At 43.5% G+C, this 16,546-nt stretch overlaps 1 protein-coding gene across 5 annotated transcripts in view; it reads left to right on the top strand.

The window, feature by feature from the left end:
• GLOD4 (glyoxalase domain containing 4) overlaps positions 1–16,546 on the top strand; it is a 21,954-nt gene extending 5,408 nt beyond the window's left edge. For 2 of the 5 annotated variants that reach the window (XM_054459695.2, XM_054459698.2), the window contains 7 exons: positions 997–1,117; positions 2,042–2,186; positions 6,501–6,637; positions 7,453–7,539; positions 7,805–7,918; positions 8,007–8,093; positions 15,615–16,546. In XM_054459695.2, the coding sequence (XP_054315670.2) occupies positions 997–1,117; positions 2,042–2,186; positions 6,501–6,637; positions 7,453–7,539; positions 7,805–7,918; positions 8,007–8,093; positions 15,615–15,680 (757 nt within the window). In that variant the 3' untranslated portion in view covers positions 15,681–16,546. Of the gene's footprint in view, positions 1–996; positions 1,118–2,041; positions 2,187–6,500; positions 6,638–7,452; positions 7,540–7,804; positions 7,919–8,006; positions 8,094–10,923; positions 13,992–15,614 lie in introns of those variants that run through there. The other 3 variants (XM_063655703.1, XM_063655702.1, XM_063655701.1) reach the window with 3 other exon arrangements.

Genomic DNA, 16,546 nt, shown 5'->3' with positions numbered 1-16,546 from the left:
AGCCTAGTAGAGCCCAGTCTCCATCCCTTTCCTTCCCAGAGGTTGGTGGATGGGACTGAAAGTTCCAGTCCTCTAATCATTTGTCTTTCTGGTGACCAGCCCCATCCTGAGTCTATATAGAGGCCCCACTCTAAGTCACTTCATTAGCATAAACTCAGGTGTGACTGAAAGGGGCTCATTATGAATAACAAAAGATATTCCTATCAGGAAATTCCAGAGGTTTTGGGAGCTCTGAGACAGAAACCAGGGACAATGACCAGATATGTTTCATATTATGCCACAAATGCAAATAAGTACATGCTCTAGATGAAGCAGCGGCTTTCCAGTATCTTTTTTTTTGAGACAGAATCTCACTCTGTCACCCAGGTGGGAGTGCGGGGTCATTATCCTGTCTCACTGCAACCTCTGTCTCCCGAGTTCAAGCAATTCTCCTCCCTCAGCCTCCCTAGTACGTGGGACTATGGGCATGCGCCACCATGCCCAGCTAATTTTTGTATTTTTAGTAGAGACGGGGTTTCACCATGTTGGCCAGGCTGGTCTCGAACTCCTGACCTCAGGTGATCCTCCCGCCTCGGCCTCCCAAAGTGCTGGGATTACAGGCCTGAGCCGCCACGCCCGTCCATCTCTTAAGCTTAGTACCGTGACAAGTTGGAACAGTCCAAGGCCTATTAGGAATTTCATGCTTGTTGATTGATAATCAAGGAAATAACAGGTCGTTTGGAGAACTGTCTTTAGGATTCTGTTCCTTGCTTTACAGAAAAGGTGAACAAATCTTTCCTTCAAGTAGGTGCTGAATAGATAGTCTTTGGAGCTTGTAGTAGGGTCCCATGAGCACCGCCCACAGCTGCTTTCTGTACCATCTGAGGTCATCTCATCCTTAAGAGAACTTTTAGGACCAGACAGGAATGCTCATCTCTCTGTGCCCAATAGTTCTCTGGGGGTGGCCTGAGGCTGATTTGTCTATGGTCACTGAGTTCATTTACTTTTATTTTCTAGGCCTTATGATGGGAAATGGAGTAAAACAATGGTGGGATTTGGGCCTGAGGATGATCATTTTGTTGCAGAACTGACTTACAATTATGGCATCGGAGACTACAAGCTTGGCAATGACTTTATGGTAAATACCTTTTTTTTCTAGCAGATTTTTGGCTGGGGGTAGGTGGCTGGTTGTAAATTTGAGTAGAGTGCTGAGGGTGTGTGTGAGTGAAGAGATAACATTTGAGCAGAGACTCAAAAGAGGTCAGGGAGTTAGCCATGTGGATATCTGGGGGACAAGCATTCCAGGCAGAGCCCTCAGGTTAAATCTGGCATGTTCAAGGAGGTGTAAGGAAGCCAGTGTGGCTGGAAGAGAGAACGAGAGGGAAACGTGATAAGAGATGGGGTCAGCAGTGCCATGGGGTAAGACGGCAGGGGGCCTCCTAGGCCGTAAGTCATCCGAGTGAAATGAGCCATTGGAGGACTTTGAGCAAAGGGAAAACAAGGCTGGCTGCCGTCTGGGGGTGGACTATAGGATGCGTTTTGGAAAGTTTACTTTGGCTGCAGAGTGGATAATGGATTTACAAGACTGGAGGCAGAGAGGCCATTATAATAATCCAAGCTAGAAACAAGGCTGGCCTTCTCAGAAAACATTTAATCTAGGCACTTTGATTAAATGTAAGGAAACCTTGATAGTTTGCTTATTTTTGTTTTGTTAAAAAAGCAAGAACAGGTCACTTTAAATAGGTAGCTAGCTGGCAGACCCAGGTAACATCAAGATTTCTCTGGCTAGATCTTTATAATTAGAAGAGGTTATCTTTGGTGTTAAATGAATCAGACTTCACTGGCATTTCAATTTCTGTCCTATTATTCATGAAGGTCTGAATGTTTGTGAGATAAAACATTGAAAACCTGTTTTTAAATCATTAGAAGAAAATGTTGGATGCCAGTTAAATCTTAGGTGATTTTACCTAAAGGCAGTAGGCAATAGGGGTTGGGCTCATTGTCTCATTCTGTAAAATCTCTGTTGTGATCATGTACTTGGATGTACTGTTGTTTGTTTTAGGGAATCACGCTCGCTTCTAGCCAGGCTGTGAGCAATGCCAGGAAGCTGGAGTGGCCACTGATGGAAGTTGCAGAAGGTGTTTTTGAAACCGAGGCCCCAGGAGGATATAAGTTCTATTTGCAGAATCGCAGCCTGCTTCAGTCAGGTAATTATACCAGAACCAGTAAAAGCCTCTGTCTAAAGGCATCTTTGGTGAAAGGAGAGTGAGGGCCGCCTGTCTTTTTTTTGTAGAGTCTTTCTGTGTTTACGTGACGTGTCTTCCCCAGCCAGTGTTTTTACCTGTTATCAGAGAAATTATATTCTCATATCAGAACTTTAATACATAGCAGTAGGGGATCTAGACTGGTTCTGTTCTACTGGTGATGTACTGATTTATGATTCTTTCATCTGTAAATAACAGAAAACCCAACTACTTTGAACAGTTATAAAATCTTTTAGCTCACAGAGCAGGTGTTCTGTAAGTGGGAAAGATTTCAAGGTTAGATGATTGACCAGCTCACCACATTTTCTCTTTCTTTGTTCTGTTGTTCTCTGTGGGTACCTCTCCTAGAGCTAGTCCCCTCAAGGTTGCAGGAGGGCTGCCAGGAGCAGGCGGGGCCACATGCTCCCACATTCCCATCTGGTAGGAGAGGAGATGCTGAGACTCTGTCACTCTGGCTGGAGTGCATTGGCATGATCTCTGCTCACTGCAACCTCTGCCTCCTGGGTTCAAGCAATTCTCCTTCCTCAGCCTCCCAAGTAGCTGGGATTATAGGCGCCCGCCACCACGCTTAGCTTTTTTTTTTTTTTTTTTTTTTGTATTTTTATTAACTTTTAAACATTATTTATTTTTTGAGACGGAGTCTTGCTCTGTCACCCAGGCTAGAGTGCAGTGCCGCAATCTTGGCTCACTTGCAACCTCCGCCTCCCAGGTTCAAGTGATTCTCCTGCCTCAGCCTCTCTAGTAGCTGAGATTACAGGCACACGCCACCACGCCCAGCTAATTTTTGTATTTTTAGTATAGACAAGGTTTCACTATATTGGCCAGGCTGGTCTCAAACTTCTGACCTCACTTGATCCGCCTGCCTCAGCCTCCCAAAGTGCTGAGGTGACAGGCGTGAACCACCGTGCCTGGCCCTTTTTGCTTTCTTTTTAAGAGCAGAAGAAAAACTTTCCTAGAATCTTCCAGCAAACTTCCTGGTCAGATTTGATATACTGTGCCTGCTCCTAAACCAATCACTGGCAAGAGAAATAGGATCACCCCCAAACCATTTAGCCATGCCTTTGGAGCCGAGGTCAGTTTCCCAGACTTCAGCGTCGGTACTCAGTGAGGGATGGCGTGGAAGGAGCCCCCACGCTGACTGCCACACAGAACAAGAAGGAAATTTTGCAGGGTTTGTTTTGTTGACTGTAGAGGCAGCCTCATCAGTGTTTCATTTTGTATTTAATGCCTGCAAATTCAGCTACCTGCTCTGTCAAAACAAAAGCAAAAATGGGGAAAGGGGAAAATGCTGGCAAATGGCAAGGGCACTTGTGCCCACTCTCTCACTTGGTGAACGTATGCCTGCAAGTGGGCCTGAGAAGGGAGTCCTGGAAATTCACCTTCTTCCACCAGTCGGCCTCCTGTCCCCAATGCCCCCATGCTGAGTCTCTGTAGAACGTTTAATTCTCCTTGTTTATCATTTGGTGCTCAGCAAAAGAAAGATCAGTCCATTCCATCGTGGGAGGCTAGACTTGGCTGTGTGGGACTCATGGAGAGATGGTGTTTCTCTACTTCACTGGTGATTTAAAGGGTGTTTATGGTGTTTTTTTGTTGATAGGTGATTGATCCTTTGCTGACTTTAAAACTTAACTCTTGGAACTAGCTCCACCATCCATTCTTTTTCTCCAGCCTTAGTGATATTTCAGTACTTAAGATAATAGAGAGCCCCGTGGTGCTAAGAAGCTTTTGTCCTTTGGAATGGAAATCCTCTTGGGCGTTTCTGTTTGATAATGTGGTCAGACCTTCTGTCCAGCTGGCATTCATCTTCCCTTTGAATTACTCACTTCTGTGCAGCTTCACCCACCTGTTAACTTCCCGTCCTGCGTCCCTTCAGGCTCCAAGCCAACTGGGATTTGTTGATTTTGAAGTAAATGGAAAGAAAAAAATGGAGCCTGCCAGGCGGAGGCACTTGTGAGAAACAGCGTCTCATTTCTCAATCACGGTATTGCTGTTCTAGCAAACAGGACTAAGGCAGTGAAAGCCAAAGAAAAATGTACTGAATTTATCGTAGTCAGATGGAGACGTGGAACAGCTCTTTAGAAAGTCACTTTACAGTGTGAAAAGTTTCCACTAACAGTAGGTGTTTCAATATGACTTTTATTCTTTTTACAAAATAATCAAGTTTTTTCCTTAGACAAGCAGAGAAGCTGAAAAAAAAAACACACCCACCCGTATATCCAGAGAGAACCACTGCTGACATTTTAGAGTATATCTTTCCAATCTTTTGTCAAAAATACATATATATAATTAAGTGTATACATTTCTTCATATCCTTTTATAGGAGTTCCATTGCATTATTACATTGTAGGAAGATAAACAATTCTCTGTTGTTGGATATTTATGTCATTCCTAGTGTTTTATTGTTCTAAGCAACACTGATGAATGTTTTGTGGTAAAAACCCTTCATACATCCACAATTACCTTTTGAGTGGCTGAAACTGGACTTGTTCTTTCAAAAGCAATGAGCATTTTTTAAAGCTTTGGGTACATTCCGTCAAATTATTGCCCTGAAATGTACTAATTTACACTTGTATTATATGATTGTGATTTTCCTCTCTACACTAATACAGTTAACACTGCCAACTTTTAACATTATTTGCACATTAGATAACAAAAGATTTTATGTGAATTCTAATTTCTTTGTTTTTTTGGGGGGTCAGGTTGAATTTTTTTTTTTTTTTTTTTTTTTTTTTTTGAGACAGTGTCTCCTCTGTTGCCCAGGCTGGAGTGCAGTGGCGCGCTCTGGGCTCACTGCAAGCTCCGCCTCCCGGGTTCATGCCATTCTCCTGCCTCAGCCTCCCAAGTAGCTGGGACTACAGGCACCCACCACCACACCCAGCTAATTTTTTGTATTTTTAGTAGAGATGGGGTTTAACTATGTTAGCCAGGCTGGTCTCGATCTTCTGACCTCCTGATCCTCCCACCTCAGCCTCCCAAAGTGCTGGGATTACAGGCGTGAGCCACCGCGCCCGGCCTGAATATTTTTTCATATGTTATTTGACCATTCTAATTCCTTCTTTTACAGATTATTGCTTTGTGCCTTTTGCTTATTTTTCTAGCATGTTCATTCTTTTCCTATTAATATTTACAGGTGATTTACACATTAAGGACTTTTTGTCGAATGTATTGCAGTTGTTCCCCCCTACTGTGTTGTATACTCTAGTTTTGATTGTAATTCCTTTTCTTGGTTGTTGTCTAGGAGTTTTCCATTTTGTGTAATTTACGTAGCAGAATTTTTTTCTTCATAGTTTTTCTATCTTTGGTGTCAGGTTTAAAGAAAAATCTTCCTCTACTCCAAAATTGTATAAATAATCATCTGTATCTAGTATTTTCATGGTTTCATTCTTTAAACTTATTTTTTTAACCCATCAGGAATGTATTTTGTCATTTATTTCAAAGATGTAAGTTTTTCTTACCAAATGATTAGCCAGTCTTCTTAGTGCCATCCATTGAATAATGAGGCTTTTCATAGTGTCTTTGTTTTTTTTTTTGTTTGTTTGTTTTGAGACAGGGTCTCAAAATAACAGGGTGGAGTGCAGTAGTGCAATCTTGGCTCACTGCAGCGTCAACCTCCTGGGCGCAAGCGATCCTCCTGCTTCCACCTCTGAAGTGGCTGGGAATACACACATGAGCCACCACACCTGTCTAATCTTTTTTTTTTTTTTTGAGACAGAGTTTTGCTCTTATCTCCCAGGCTAGAGTGCAATGGCGCCATCTCGGCTCACTGCAACCTCCGCCTTCCAGGTTCAAGCAATTCTCCTGTCTCAGCCTCCTGAGTAGCTGGGATTACAGGCATGCGCCACCTGCCCGGCTAATTTTTTTTATTTTTTATTTTTAGTAGAGACAGGGTTTTGCCATGTTGGCCAGGCTGGTCTCGAACTCCTGACCTCAGGTAATCCACCCGCCTTGGCCTCCCAAAGTGCTGGGATTACAGGCATCAGCCACCACGCCCGGCCAATTTTTAAAAAAGTTTTCATACAGGCAAGGTCTCACTGTGTTGCCTGCGCTGGTCTTGAATTCCTAGGCTCACGCAATCCTCCTACCTCAGTCTCCCAAAGTGCTGGGATTACAGGCATGGGCCACTGCAGCCAGCTTCATACTGGCTTAAAATCCCTTTCTTATCGTAAACTGAATTTGTAAGTATACATGTGCATGTTTTGGTCTTTCTATTTTATTCTATTAAATTGATCTGTCTATTCCTGCTTTATTACCCAACAGATCCTGTATTAAAAGTAACTCTAGCAGTGTCTGATCTTCAAAAGTCCTTGAACTACTGGTGTAATCTACTGGGAATGAAAATTTATGAAAAAGATGAAGAAAAGCAAAGGGCTTTGCTGGGCTATGCTGATAACCAGGTGAGCAATCTTGGAGAAGAATAACCTGTTACTTTGAATTTGGCTTATAAATGAAGCTTATAAATGGCTTATAACCTTTATAAATGAAGTTAACATGAAGGTTGTTCCCATAGTTTCTTCACAGTGATTCAATATTTATAAAGATAAACAGAAGAAAATGAAAATAAGTGATAACCTCACCACCCAGATATTACCTTGTTTATATTTGCGGATATATCTCTTCAGAAGTGGAATTGCTTAATCAAAGAGATTGAATGGATTTAATGCAAGATCTTTTTCATGTTCTTTTTCTAATAACCCAGCATTTGAGCATGATTTAGTCCTTGCACTTTGACCCTGCAATTCTACTCGTAGGAATTATTTTACAGATGTGCTCAACATACATAGGCACAAAGAAGTGTGTGCAAGGTTATATGTTGCAGCATTGTTTGTAATCACAACGTGTAAGAATTTCAGTGTCCTATAGATTAGAGACATATTTCAGTAATTTACGGTTCATTCATGAAATGTATTACTATGTCGCTAGCAAAAAGATTGAGGCAAATCGTTATGTATTGACATGGTAACATTAAGTGGAGAAAAACAAGGAACAGAATAGTTTGTAAATTGTACTACCATTTGTGTAAAAAAAAAACATAGATGCAGTGCTTCGAGAAGGATACGCAGGAAACTGTTGACTAGTCTCTGGGGTGAGAGTAGGATAGAGACTTAGTTTTTACTGTATTCCTTTAGTATATAATATTTGAATTTTTCTACCACATACGTGTAATGAATGTATAACCTGTTGCAAAAAATAACCCCCTTTCCTATTTCAGTGTAAGCTGGAGCTACAGGGCGTCAAGGGTGCGGTGGACCATGCAGCAGCTTTTGGAAGAATTGCCTTCTCTTGCCCCCAGAAAGAGGTAACGCTTAATACCAGATCGCTTGAGCTCTGTGACTGGCTAGTTCCACCCAGCTAAGAACCGTGTCCTTCCGTTCTTGAAGTCCTTTTTGATTGTGGCTTTAGTATCAAGTTCAGCAGCTGTTTCAAGAGCAGCTGAGATAATAAATTCAAACAAATGGCGCCTTGGCTCTTTCTGGTGTCTGATACTCCTCTAGGGCTGACGAGGGCCGTGTCCTGAGTAGTGTGTGACCTCTGGCTCACGTTGCCTCTTTGTTTTCCTCAAGTTGCCAGACTTAGAAGACTTGATGAAAAGGGAGAACCAGAAGATTCTGACTCCCCTGGTGAGCCTAGACACCCCAGGGAAAGCAACAGTGCAGGTGGTCATTCTGGCCGACCCTGTAAGTATTTCTCAGGCAGGGGGCAGGCTGGAACAAGGGTTTCTTCAAGGATGTCTTTGGCAGGTGTCTTTTCTCTTTATTGATGTAGGATGGACATGAAATTTGCTTTGTCGGGGATGAAGCATTTCGAGAACTTTCTAAGATGGATCCAGAGGGAAGCAAATTGTTGGATGATGTGAGTCTCATTTCTACATTTATGTCACCATGGGCCTGAGAGGGATGGCATTTAGTGTGTGTGGGAGGAGTCTAAGCAACAGGGTCTAGGTTCTTACTGTCAGAACCACGTCCTTTCGCTGTTGGGTTGACCTCAGCCAAGGACCGATGTCTTCACTGCCACCTGTGTAGACGGCTTGTCTAGACTTAGCATTTGTGCCTTCCCACAACCTCAGGCTGCCCTGGAACCACTGCTGCTGGATCTGTCCTTATTCTGCTCTCCGAATGGAGATGCCTCCATCTGATCCCCTCAGCTCTCCCCATGGAGATGCCTCCATCCGACCCCCTCAGCTCTGCTGCATGGAGATGCCTCCATCCCATCCCCTCAGCTCTCCGCAAGGAGATGCCTCCATCCCATCCCCTCAGCTCTCCGCATGGAGATGCCTCCATCCCATCCCCTCAGCTCTCCGCAAGGAGATGCCTCCATCCAATCCCCTCAGCTCTCCCCATGGAGATGCCTCCATCCCATCCCCTCAGCTCTCCGCAAGGAGATGCCTCCATCCCATCCCCTCAGCTCTCCGCATGGAGGTGCCTCCATCCCATCCCCTCAGCTCTCCGCATGGAGGTGCCTCCATCCCATCCCCTCAGCTCTCCCCATGGAGATGCCTCCATCCGACCCCCTCTGCTCTCCGCATGGAGGTGCCTCCATCCTGTCCCCTCAGCTCTCCCCATGGAGATGCCTCCATCCGATCCCCTCAGCTCTGCAGCTCCTTTGATCATCTCTTCTCCATTCTGCAGCATCAGTCTCTTCTTTCCAGTGAGTTATTCTCGCCAGCATGCAAACAGGCGCTGAAAGCTCCCATCCTTTAAAAACCTTTTACTGACCCCATATCTCCTCTCCAGATTTCTTCTAAAAATCTGAGTGCGCGCTGTTTCTCTCTCTTAATGTCCTCTCCAGATTTCTTCTTCTAAAAATCTGAGTGCGCGCTGTTTCTCTCTCACGTCGTCTCCAGATTTCTTCTTCTAAAAATCTGAGTGTGCGCTGTTTCTCTCTCTTACGTCCTCTCCAGATTTCTTCTTCTAAAAATCTGAGTGCGCACTGTTTCTCTTACGTCCCCTCCAGATTTCTTCTTCTAAAAATCCAGAGTGCGCACTGTTGCTCTCTCTTACGTCCTCTCCAGATCTCTTCTTCTAAAAATCTGAGTGCGCGCTGTTTCTCTCTCTTACGTCCTCTCCAGATTGCTTCTAAAAATCTGAGTGCGCGCTGTTTCTTTCTCGCCTCCCATTTTCACTTCAGTCTGTTTTACACTGGCTCTTGTTACTCAGTGAAGTGCTTTTCTTTCTTGCCAAATATAGCAACTACTTTTAGATTCTCATCAAACTCAGTAATTCAGAAGCATTCAAAGTAGTTGTTGGATCCTAGCTCCTAGCACATACCTGGCATGTACTAGACGTTCTGCAAATACTTTGTTGAATGATTAAAGGAACAAATTGGTCTTTCTTGGTTCTGTCACATAACTCTGTGACTGACCTTAAACAGTTTACTTAAATTCTTTGAACTTTAGTCTTCTTATCCAAAAATTTCAGAAAATAAGAGGATCTATCTCGTCAGATTGTTATGGTTTATAGAGCTTGGCAAATTACTGACATAATAGTAGATGCACAGTTAACGTTAAAGCAGGCAATGTATAGAAAATACAGTCTTTATACATTTTATCCTGAAGGAAAATAGAATCTCAGTCATCCTCTCAGCTGACAAATTTGCCAGACTCTTCCTCCTCACTCTTAATTTAATTAAATTAATTACTTAATTAAATTTTTTGAGATGGAGTCTAGCTCTGTCGCCCAGGGTGGAGTGCAATGGTGCAATCTTGGCTCACTGCAACCTCTGCCTCCCAGGGTCAAGTGATTCTCCTGCCTTGGCCTCCTGAGGAGCTGGAACTACAGACACCTGCCACCATACTGGTTAATTTTTGTATTTTTAGTAGAGACAGGGTTTTGCCAGGTTGGCCAGGCTGGTCTCAAACTCCTAGCCTCAAGTGATCTACCCACCTCATCCTCCTAAAGTGCTGGGATTACAGGTGTGAGCCACTGCGCCTGGCCCATTTTATTTTATTTTTTGAGACGGATTCTTGCTCTGTCACCTAGGCTGGAGTGCAGTGGCATGATCTTGGCTCACTGCAACCTCCACCTCCCGGGATCAAGCGATTCTCCTGCCTCAGCCTCCCAAGTAGCTGGGATTACAGGCACGTGCCACCACGTCTGGCTAATTTTTGTATTTTTAGTAGAGATGGGGTTTCACCATGTTGGTCAGGCTGGTTGAGTAGGCCGGGCGCGGTGGCTCACACCTGTAATCCCAGCACTTTGGGAGGCCGAGGCAGGCGGATCACAAGATCAGGAGATCGAGACCATCCTGGCTAACACGGTGAAACCCCGTCTCTTGAACTCCTGACCTCAGGTGATCCACCCTCCTCGGCCTCCCAAAGGGCTGGGATTACAGGCGTGAGCCACCGCGCCCGGCCATCCTGCCACTTTCGTCTCCCTGACAGTTTCTCCTCAAACACAGGCACCTCTTTCTGTGTCTCATCCCAACGTGTTTTTATACCCATAGCCCTACTTTGCCATTTTTCCCATTCTGCATTCTTCCTCTACTCTGATGAGAGCTTACCTGTGACTCTGCTTACCCCTGCCCTGAATTTAACCATTATCCTGGCTCCAGCCTCCTCACTGCTAGTTTTTAACTCCTTCCTCGGCTCCGACAAGTGGTTGTTGTTGATGAGGCATAATTTAGGTAGAATTTAAATGTGTTTTGACAGTTGTGTTTACTCATACAACCACTACTCAAAATACAGACCATTTTCCCAGGAAGTTCCCTCATGCCCATCTCCAATGAGTTGGCACCCTCATCTCCCAGATCAGCTGCTATTCTGACTTCTGTCACTGTAGGTGAGTTTGTTCTTGGACTTGATACAAATGGAATCATTCAGTATTTTCTTTTCTTTTGTGCCTGGCTTCTTTTACTCAACGTGGTTTTTTTTTGGTTTTTTTTTTTTTTTTTGTGACAGAGTCTCGCTCTGTCCCTGAGGCCGGAGTACAGTGGCACGATCTCGGCTCACTGCAAGCTTCACCTCCTGGGTTCACGCCATTGTCCTGCCTCAGCCTCCCGAGTAGCTGGGACTACAGGCGCCCGCCACCACGCCCGGCTAATTTTTTGTATTTTTAGTAGAGGCGGGGTTTCACTGTATTAGCCAGGATGGTCTCGATCTCCTAACCTTGTGATCCGCCCGTGTCGGCCTCCCAAAGTGCTGGGATTACAGGTGTGAGCCACCGCGCCCGGCCTACTCAACGTGGTTTTGAGATTCCACCGTGTAACTGCATATCACAGCTCATTTTTTTTTTAATTGCTGACCGATACTCAATTTTATAAATATAACGATTTGCTCATTCATTCTTCCAATGGTGGACATTTGGTTTATTTCTAGATTTTTTTATCTATTATAAGGAAGACTGCCATGAACATTCTTGTGTAAATCTTCTTGTAGATAGATAGATGTTTCATTTCTCTTGAGTAAATACCTAGGAGTAGAACTGCTTTTACTGTATAAGAAAGTGTCAAAGAGTCATCGAAAGTGATCGGACCATCGTTTGTCCATGAGAGGTCCAGTCGCTCTACATTCTCACCAACTCTTACTTTGCTTTTTGTGGGTTTTTTAGCTATTCTAGCACATATGAAATGGTTTCATTGGTGCAATCAAGCGATCCTTCCGCCTCAGCCACCACATAGCTAGGGCTGCACCCCTGTGCCCAGCTAATGTTTTTTATGTTTGTAGAGACGGATTCTCACTGTGTTGCCCAGGCTGGCCTCCAGTGATCCTTCCAGCTCAGTCCCACACAGGTTGAATGTTTATTTCCCTGATGACTAATGATATTGAGCACCTTTTCATGTGCTTATTGGCCATTTACTTCTTTTTGTGAATTTTATGTTCAAGTCTTTTGTCCATTTTTTAATAATTTTTAATATTTCATGATGAAAAATTCCAAATATGCACAACCAAAGAGAGTACAACAGATCCTTACGTGACTCTTACCTTGACTCTGTACCATAGTTTTTCATCATTCCTTCGTCACTTGCAAATTCAAGTATTTTTCCCAGCCATTAATTGAGTTTTTGAAGATGAGGAATTTTTTATTTTGGTGAAGTCCAGCTTATGAACTTTTTCTCTTACATGTAGTACTTTCTCTGTCCAGATCAATGTATATCCCGAGAACCTCTTCACCTAGGAAACCTACCACGTATCAAACTCAGCGTGTCCATAACTTATCTTACCTCAAATCCATTCTTCTTCCAGTAATATTAAATGAAGGCTACTTGGGAGTGTAGATTCTGGGAAACCTGAATCTATGTTCCCGGGTTGCAGTCTTCAAGCTTGGCCCAGATAAACTCTCTATTTATACTAAAAATATGTAAATAAATAAAAGTAAAAAGAAATAAATACTACTATATCAATACGTCCTTAAGTGCTTTATTTTTATTTATTTATTTATTTTTTTGAGATGGAGTCTCACTCTGTTGCCCAGGCTAGAGTGCAGTGGTGTGATCTCAGCTCACTGCAGCCTCTGCCTCCCAGGTTCAAGTGATTCTCCTGCCTCAGGAGAGTAGCTGGGATTCCCGAGTAGCTGGGATTACAGGTGCGTGCCACCATGTCCAGCTAATTTTTGTATTTTTAGTAGAGACAGGGTTTCACCATGTTGGCTAGGCTGGTCTCAAACTCTTGACCTCAGGTGATCCGCCTGCCTTGGCCTCCCAAAGTGCTGGGATTACAGGGGTGAGCAACTGCACCCAGCCTTAAGTGCTTCATATACATTCTCTGGTTCTGTTTTTTTTTTTTGAGATGGAGTCTCGCTCTGTCGCCCAGGCTGGAGCGCAGTGGCGCATCTCAGCTCACGGCAAGCTCCACCTCCTGGGTTCACGCCATTCTCCTGCCTCAGCCTCCCGAGTAGCTGGGACTTCAGGTGCCCGCCACCACGCCTGGCTAATTTTTTGTATTTTTAGTAGAGACGGGGTTTCACTGTGTTAGCCAGGATGGTCTCGATCTTCTGACCTCGTGATCCACCTGCCTCGGCCTCCCAAAGTGCTGGGATTACAGGCGTGAGCCACCGCGCCCAGCCACATTCTCTGATTCTTACTATAACCTGCAAGGTTGCTAGCATCAGCCTTTGCAAATGAGGAAACCGAGGCTAAGGATGAGTAAGTCATTGGCCCTCACCCTTGAATACCATACACTGAGTAAGTGGCAGGCAAGGGCTTGGATGGTGATGAAGTTATTCCCCTTCATCCCTGAAGATCACACACTGAGTAGGTGCAGGCAGGGGCCTGGATGGATGCCTTTCAGGCTTTACAGTCAGTCCTTTTTCTTCCTCTGTGCCCTGCTCCCTCCCTGGACAGTACAGCGTATCTGTGATCCCAGTTGTTCACGCTGGAATCCTCAGAGCCAGTTTTGGTGTTATTTTGTTGTGTTTTGTTTTTTAACATTTAATAGACGTTTTAGATTTACAGACAGTCACTTTTGACCATTATTTCTCCTCATCCTTAAATTATTTTAGCTATTAGTCACCAAGAGCTGTGAGTTCTACCTCTGAAATGTTTTCTGCCTATCAGCTTTCCCTTTGAAAGGTCTCATTGTCACCTTACGGTCTGTCCCAAAGCAAACATCCAGTAATTTTTAAAACTGTTTAATCTGATAGCTCTCTCTTGCCTCTGAGATAAATTTCAAACTCTCTGACAGAGCATGTGACATATTTGGACATTCTCTACCCTCTGACCTGTCCCGCCTCCCTCCCTAAGTCCCCTAACTCATCCCTATTCCAGTCCCACTGAACTGGTTATATTAGCTAAGATACCTCTTCTTGCATCCAACCCAAAGGGTTTTTTTCCCTTTCCTCTTTTACTTGTCCTTCAACACTTAAAAGCTTTCTTAGGTTCAGTTGGGCGCGGTGGCTCACCCCTGTAATCCCAGCACTTTGGGGGACCAAGACGGGTGGCTCACCTGAGGTCAGGAGTCCTAGACCAGCCTGACCAACATGGTGAAACCCTGTCTCTACTAAACACAAAAAATTAGCCAGGCATGGTGGTGTACACCTGTAATCTCAGCTACTTGGGAGGCTGAGGCAGGAGAATCACTTGAACCCAGAAGGCAGAGGTTGTGGTGAGCCGAGATGGCGCCATTGCACTCCAGCCTGGGCGACAAGAGCAAAACTCCATCTCAAAAAAGAAAAAAACCTTTCTTAGGTTCTCCAAATCATCTAGTTGTTCTTTCCTCCCTCTTTTTATGGCTCCTAAAAGACAGAAACGTGCATATTTGTGAGTTGTGGTTTTTTTAAGCATATCTTTGATTTTTAAATACTTATTTTCATCAAGATAATAAATCAGATAGTACTAAGATTTTTTAGAAATGAAATGGTCCATCTCTGAGTCACACTACCTAGGACAGCCACTTTCACCATCACTGTTTCTAAATAATAAATATATTTGTTTCTTCTTTAATTGCCAACTCATCTTGTGACTTCCTGCTGAGGTAGATATTACAGCAAATGCTTCAAGACACACACCTGCATACACACACTCTGTCATGCAAAATACTTGTTTCCATATCTGAGTTCTCAGCTGTTCTGTACACTCCTCAAAGCTTCCGACTGCCTCTGCTGACACACCTGAACCCAGGGTGGTACCTGACTCTTTTTGACTAAATAAATGAATGTTTGTCTTTACTAAACAACTAAAGGGACGCTTGTGGAACCAAAACATTATTGTTAAGGCTTTCTACTTATTTATTTATTTTTATATGTATCTGTATGTATATATATGAGACGGGGTCCCACTCTGTTACCCAGGCTGAACTCGAATTCCTGAGCTCAAGTGATCCTCTGGCCTCAGCCTCCAAGTGGCTGTGATGATAGGTGTGACCACTGGGCACAGCTCAAGGCTTCCTTTTTAATTAAGATGCCCAAACTAAACAGAACCAACATCAGAAGAGTAGGCTGGGAGGAGACTTACGAAAAAGGAATCATTCCAGGCTTCATTACTAAAATATCACATAGTTTCATATTTGGCCTATCAGACTGAGTTTCGTGACACTAAAGATTCTTGAGCGTCTGCCCAGATGCTGTGAGTGGTAGGACTTGCTCTTTTACCAGAGATCCTACCACCTGGCATGTGGGTCCCTGATCTAGTTGGTCCGCCAGCCACACTTCCTGGCTACAGGCTTTGTTTGCCCTTGAGTCTGCAGAGTGAGGATCCACAGTTGCTCATTACTCACCAGTATCTCTTGCCTTATTGAACATAATACTCTGTACTGGATTAATACTCTTTAAATGTTAAAATTTTTTTTAAATTTCTCTTCTCTTTCTTTTGGAGCGGGGGTTTGGGTCTTTTTTTAATGTTAATTTTTTTTTTTATTGTGGTCAGTACAGTGAGGTATAAAGTGGGCTACGTCTTTTGTTTTTCAGGCTTGGAATCAATGTATATTCTATTTCTATTTTACAGGCAATGGCAGCAGATAAAAGTGATGAGTGGTTTGCTAAACACAATAAACCCAAAGCTTCAGGTTAACGGAAGACATGATGCAGAGCAAACCTCTGTGATTCCTGCCCAGCACCTGTGAGGCCTGACGTGTCAGTTCTCGATAATTGCTCTTCTAATTTGTTTCCCGTACAGGCAAGGAGGCTTGGGTAGTGCAGATTTGTGTATTTCAATCTTTGAAAGCTCTGATGTATTTTAGAAATGAAATCCAATCATAAGTCCAGGTAGAGAATGCCTGCTGTAATCGACGCTGTTGCTGGGACTGCGCATTCTGTATATAACTGTGTTCGATGAGTCACAGATGATTGTCCAGACTAGGACAGCGGCATGAACGTGACTTTGGTTGGGATTGCAGATAGTTAGGGTTAACTCTGAATCATGTAGATTTTATGAGAGCAGCTGTTCAAGTAAATCCAAATTAATGGCTTGTCATGGTACCATTCCCAGCACCTGATGATATGCTGTTCTATTATCTTATTCTGGCAGGTTTTGACATTTTAAATTTTTTAAAGAAATTTTATTCCTTGGACCAAAAGGTTTGGTTTACCACCCCCATCTTACTTGCTTTTACATTTTGAGTGTCCAGAGGAAACAGAAAGGAATGAGTGTGTGACGTTGCTGCACGCCTAGCTCCGTGTGAGTTTCTTTCTGTGCATATATTTTGTTTTTTTTTTTCTGTGTCTATTTTTAATCCCGACAGAACATCATGTGAGATTTCTTTAAAATGGATTAAACGATTTCTTCAGCCTGAAAAAAAGGTTTTGAAAATGTTTTCTTGTGGTTTTGTTTGGTTCTATACAACAAATAGGTTTTAATCACTCGAAATGGAATTATATTGTGTATTCATTGAATAATTAAATTTTTTTTGAAAGTAGGCTTCTGAAATCAAGCTGTTA

Source organism: Pongo pygmaeus, chromosome 19 (genome assembly GCF_028885625.2).
Source record: "Pongo pygmaeus isolate AG05252 chromosome 19, NHGRI_mPonPyg2-v2.0_pri, whole genome shotgun sequence".
NCBI classification, from domain to species: domain Eukaryota; kingdom Metazoa; phylum Chordata; class Mammalia; order Primates; family Hominidae; genus Pongo; species Pongo pygmaeus.
This window is presented reverse-complemented; position numbering and strand designations above follow the sequence as displayed.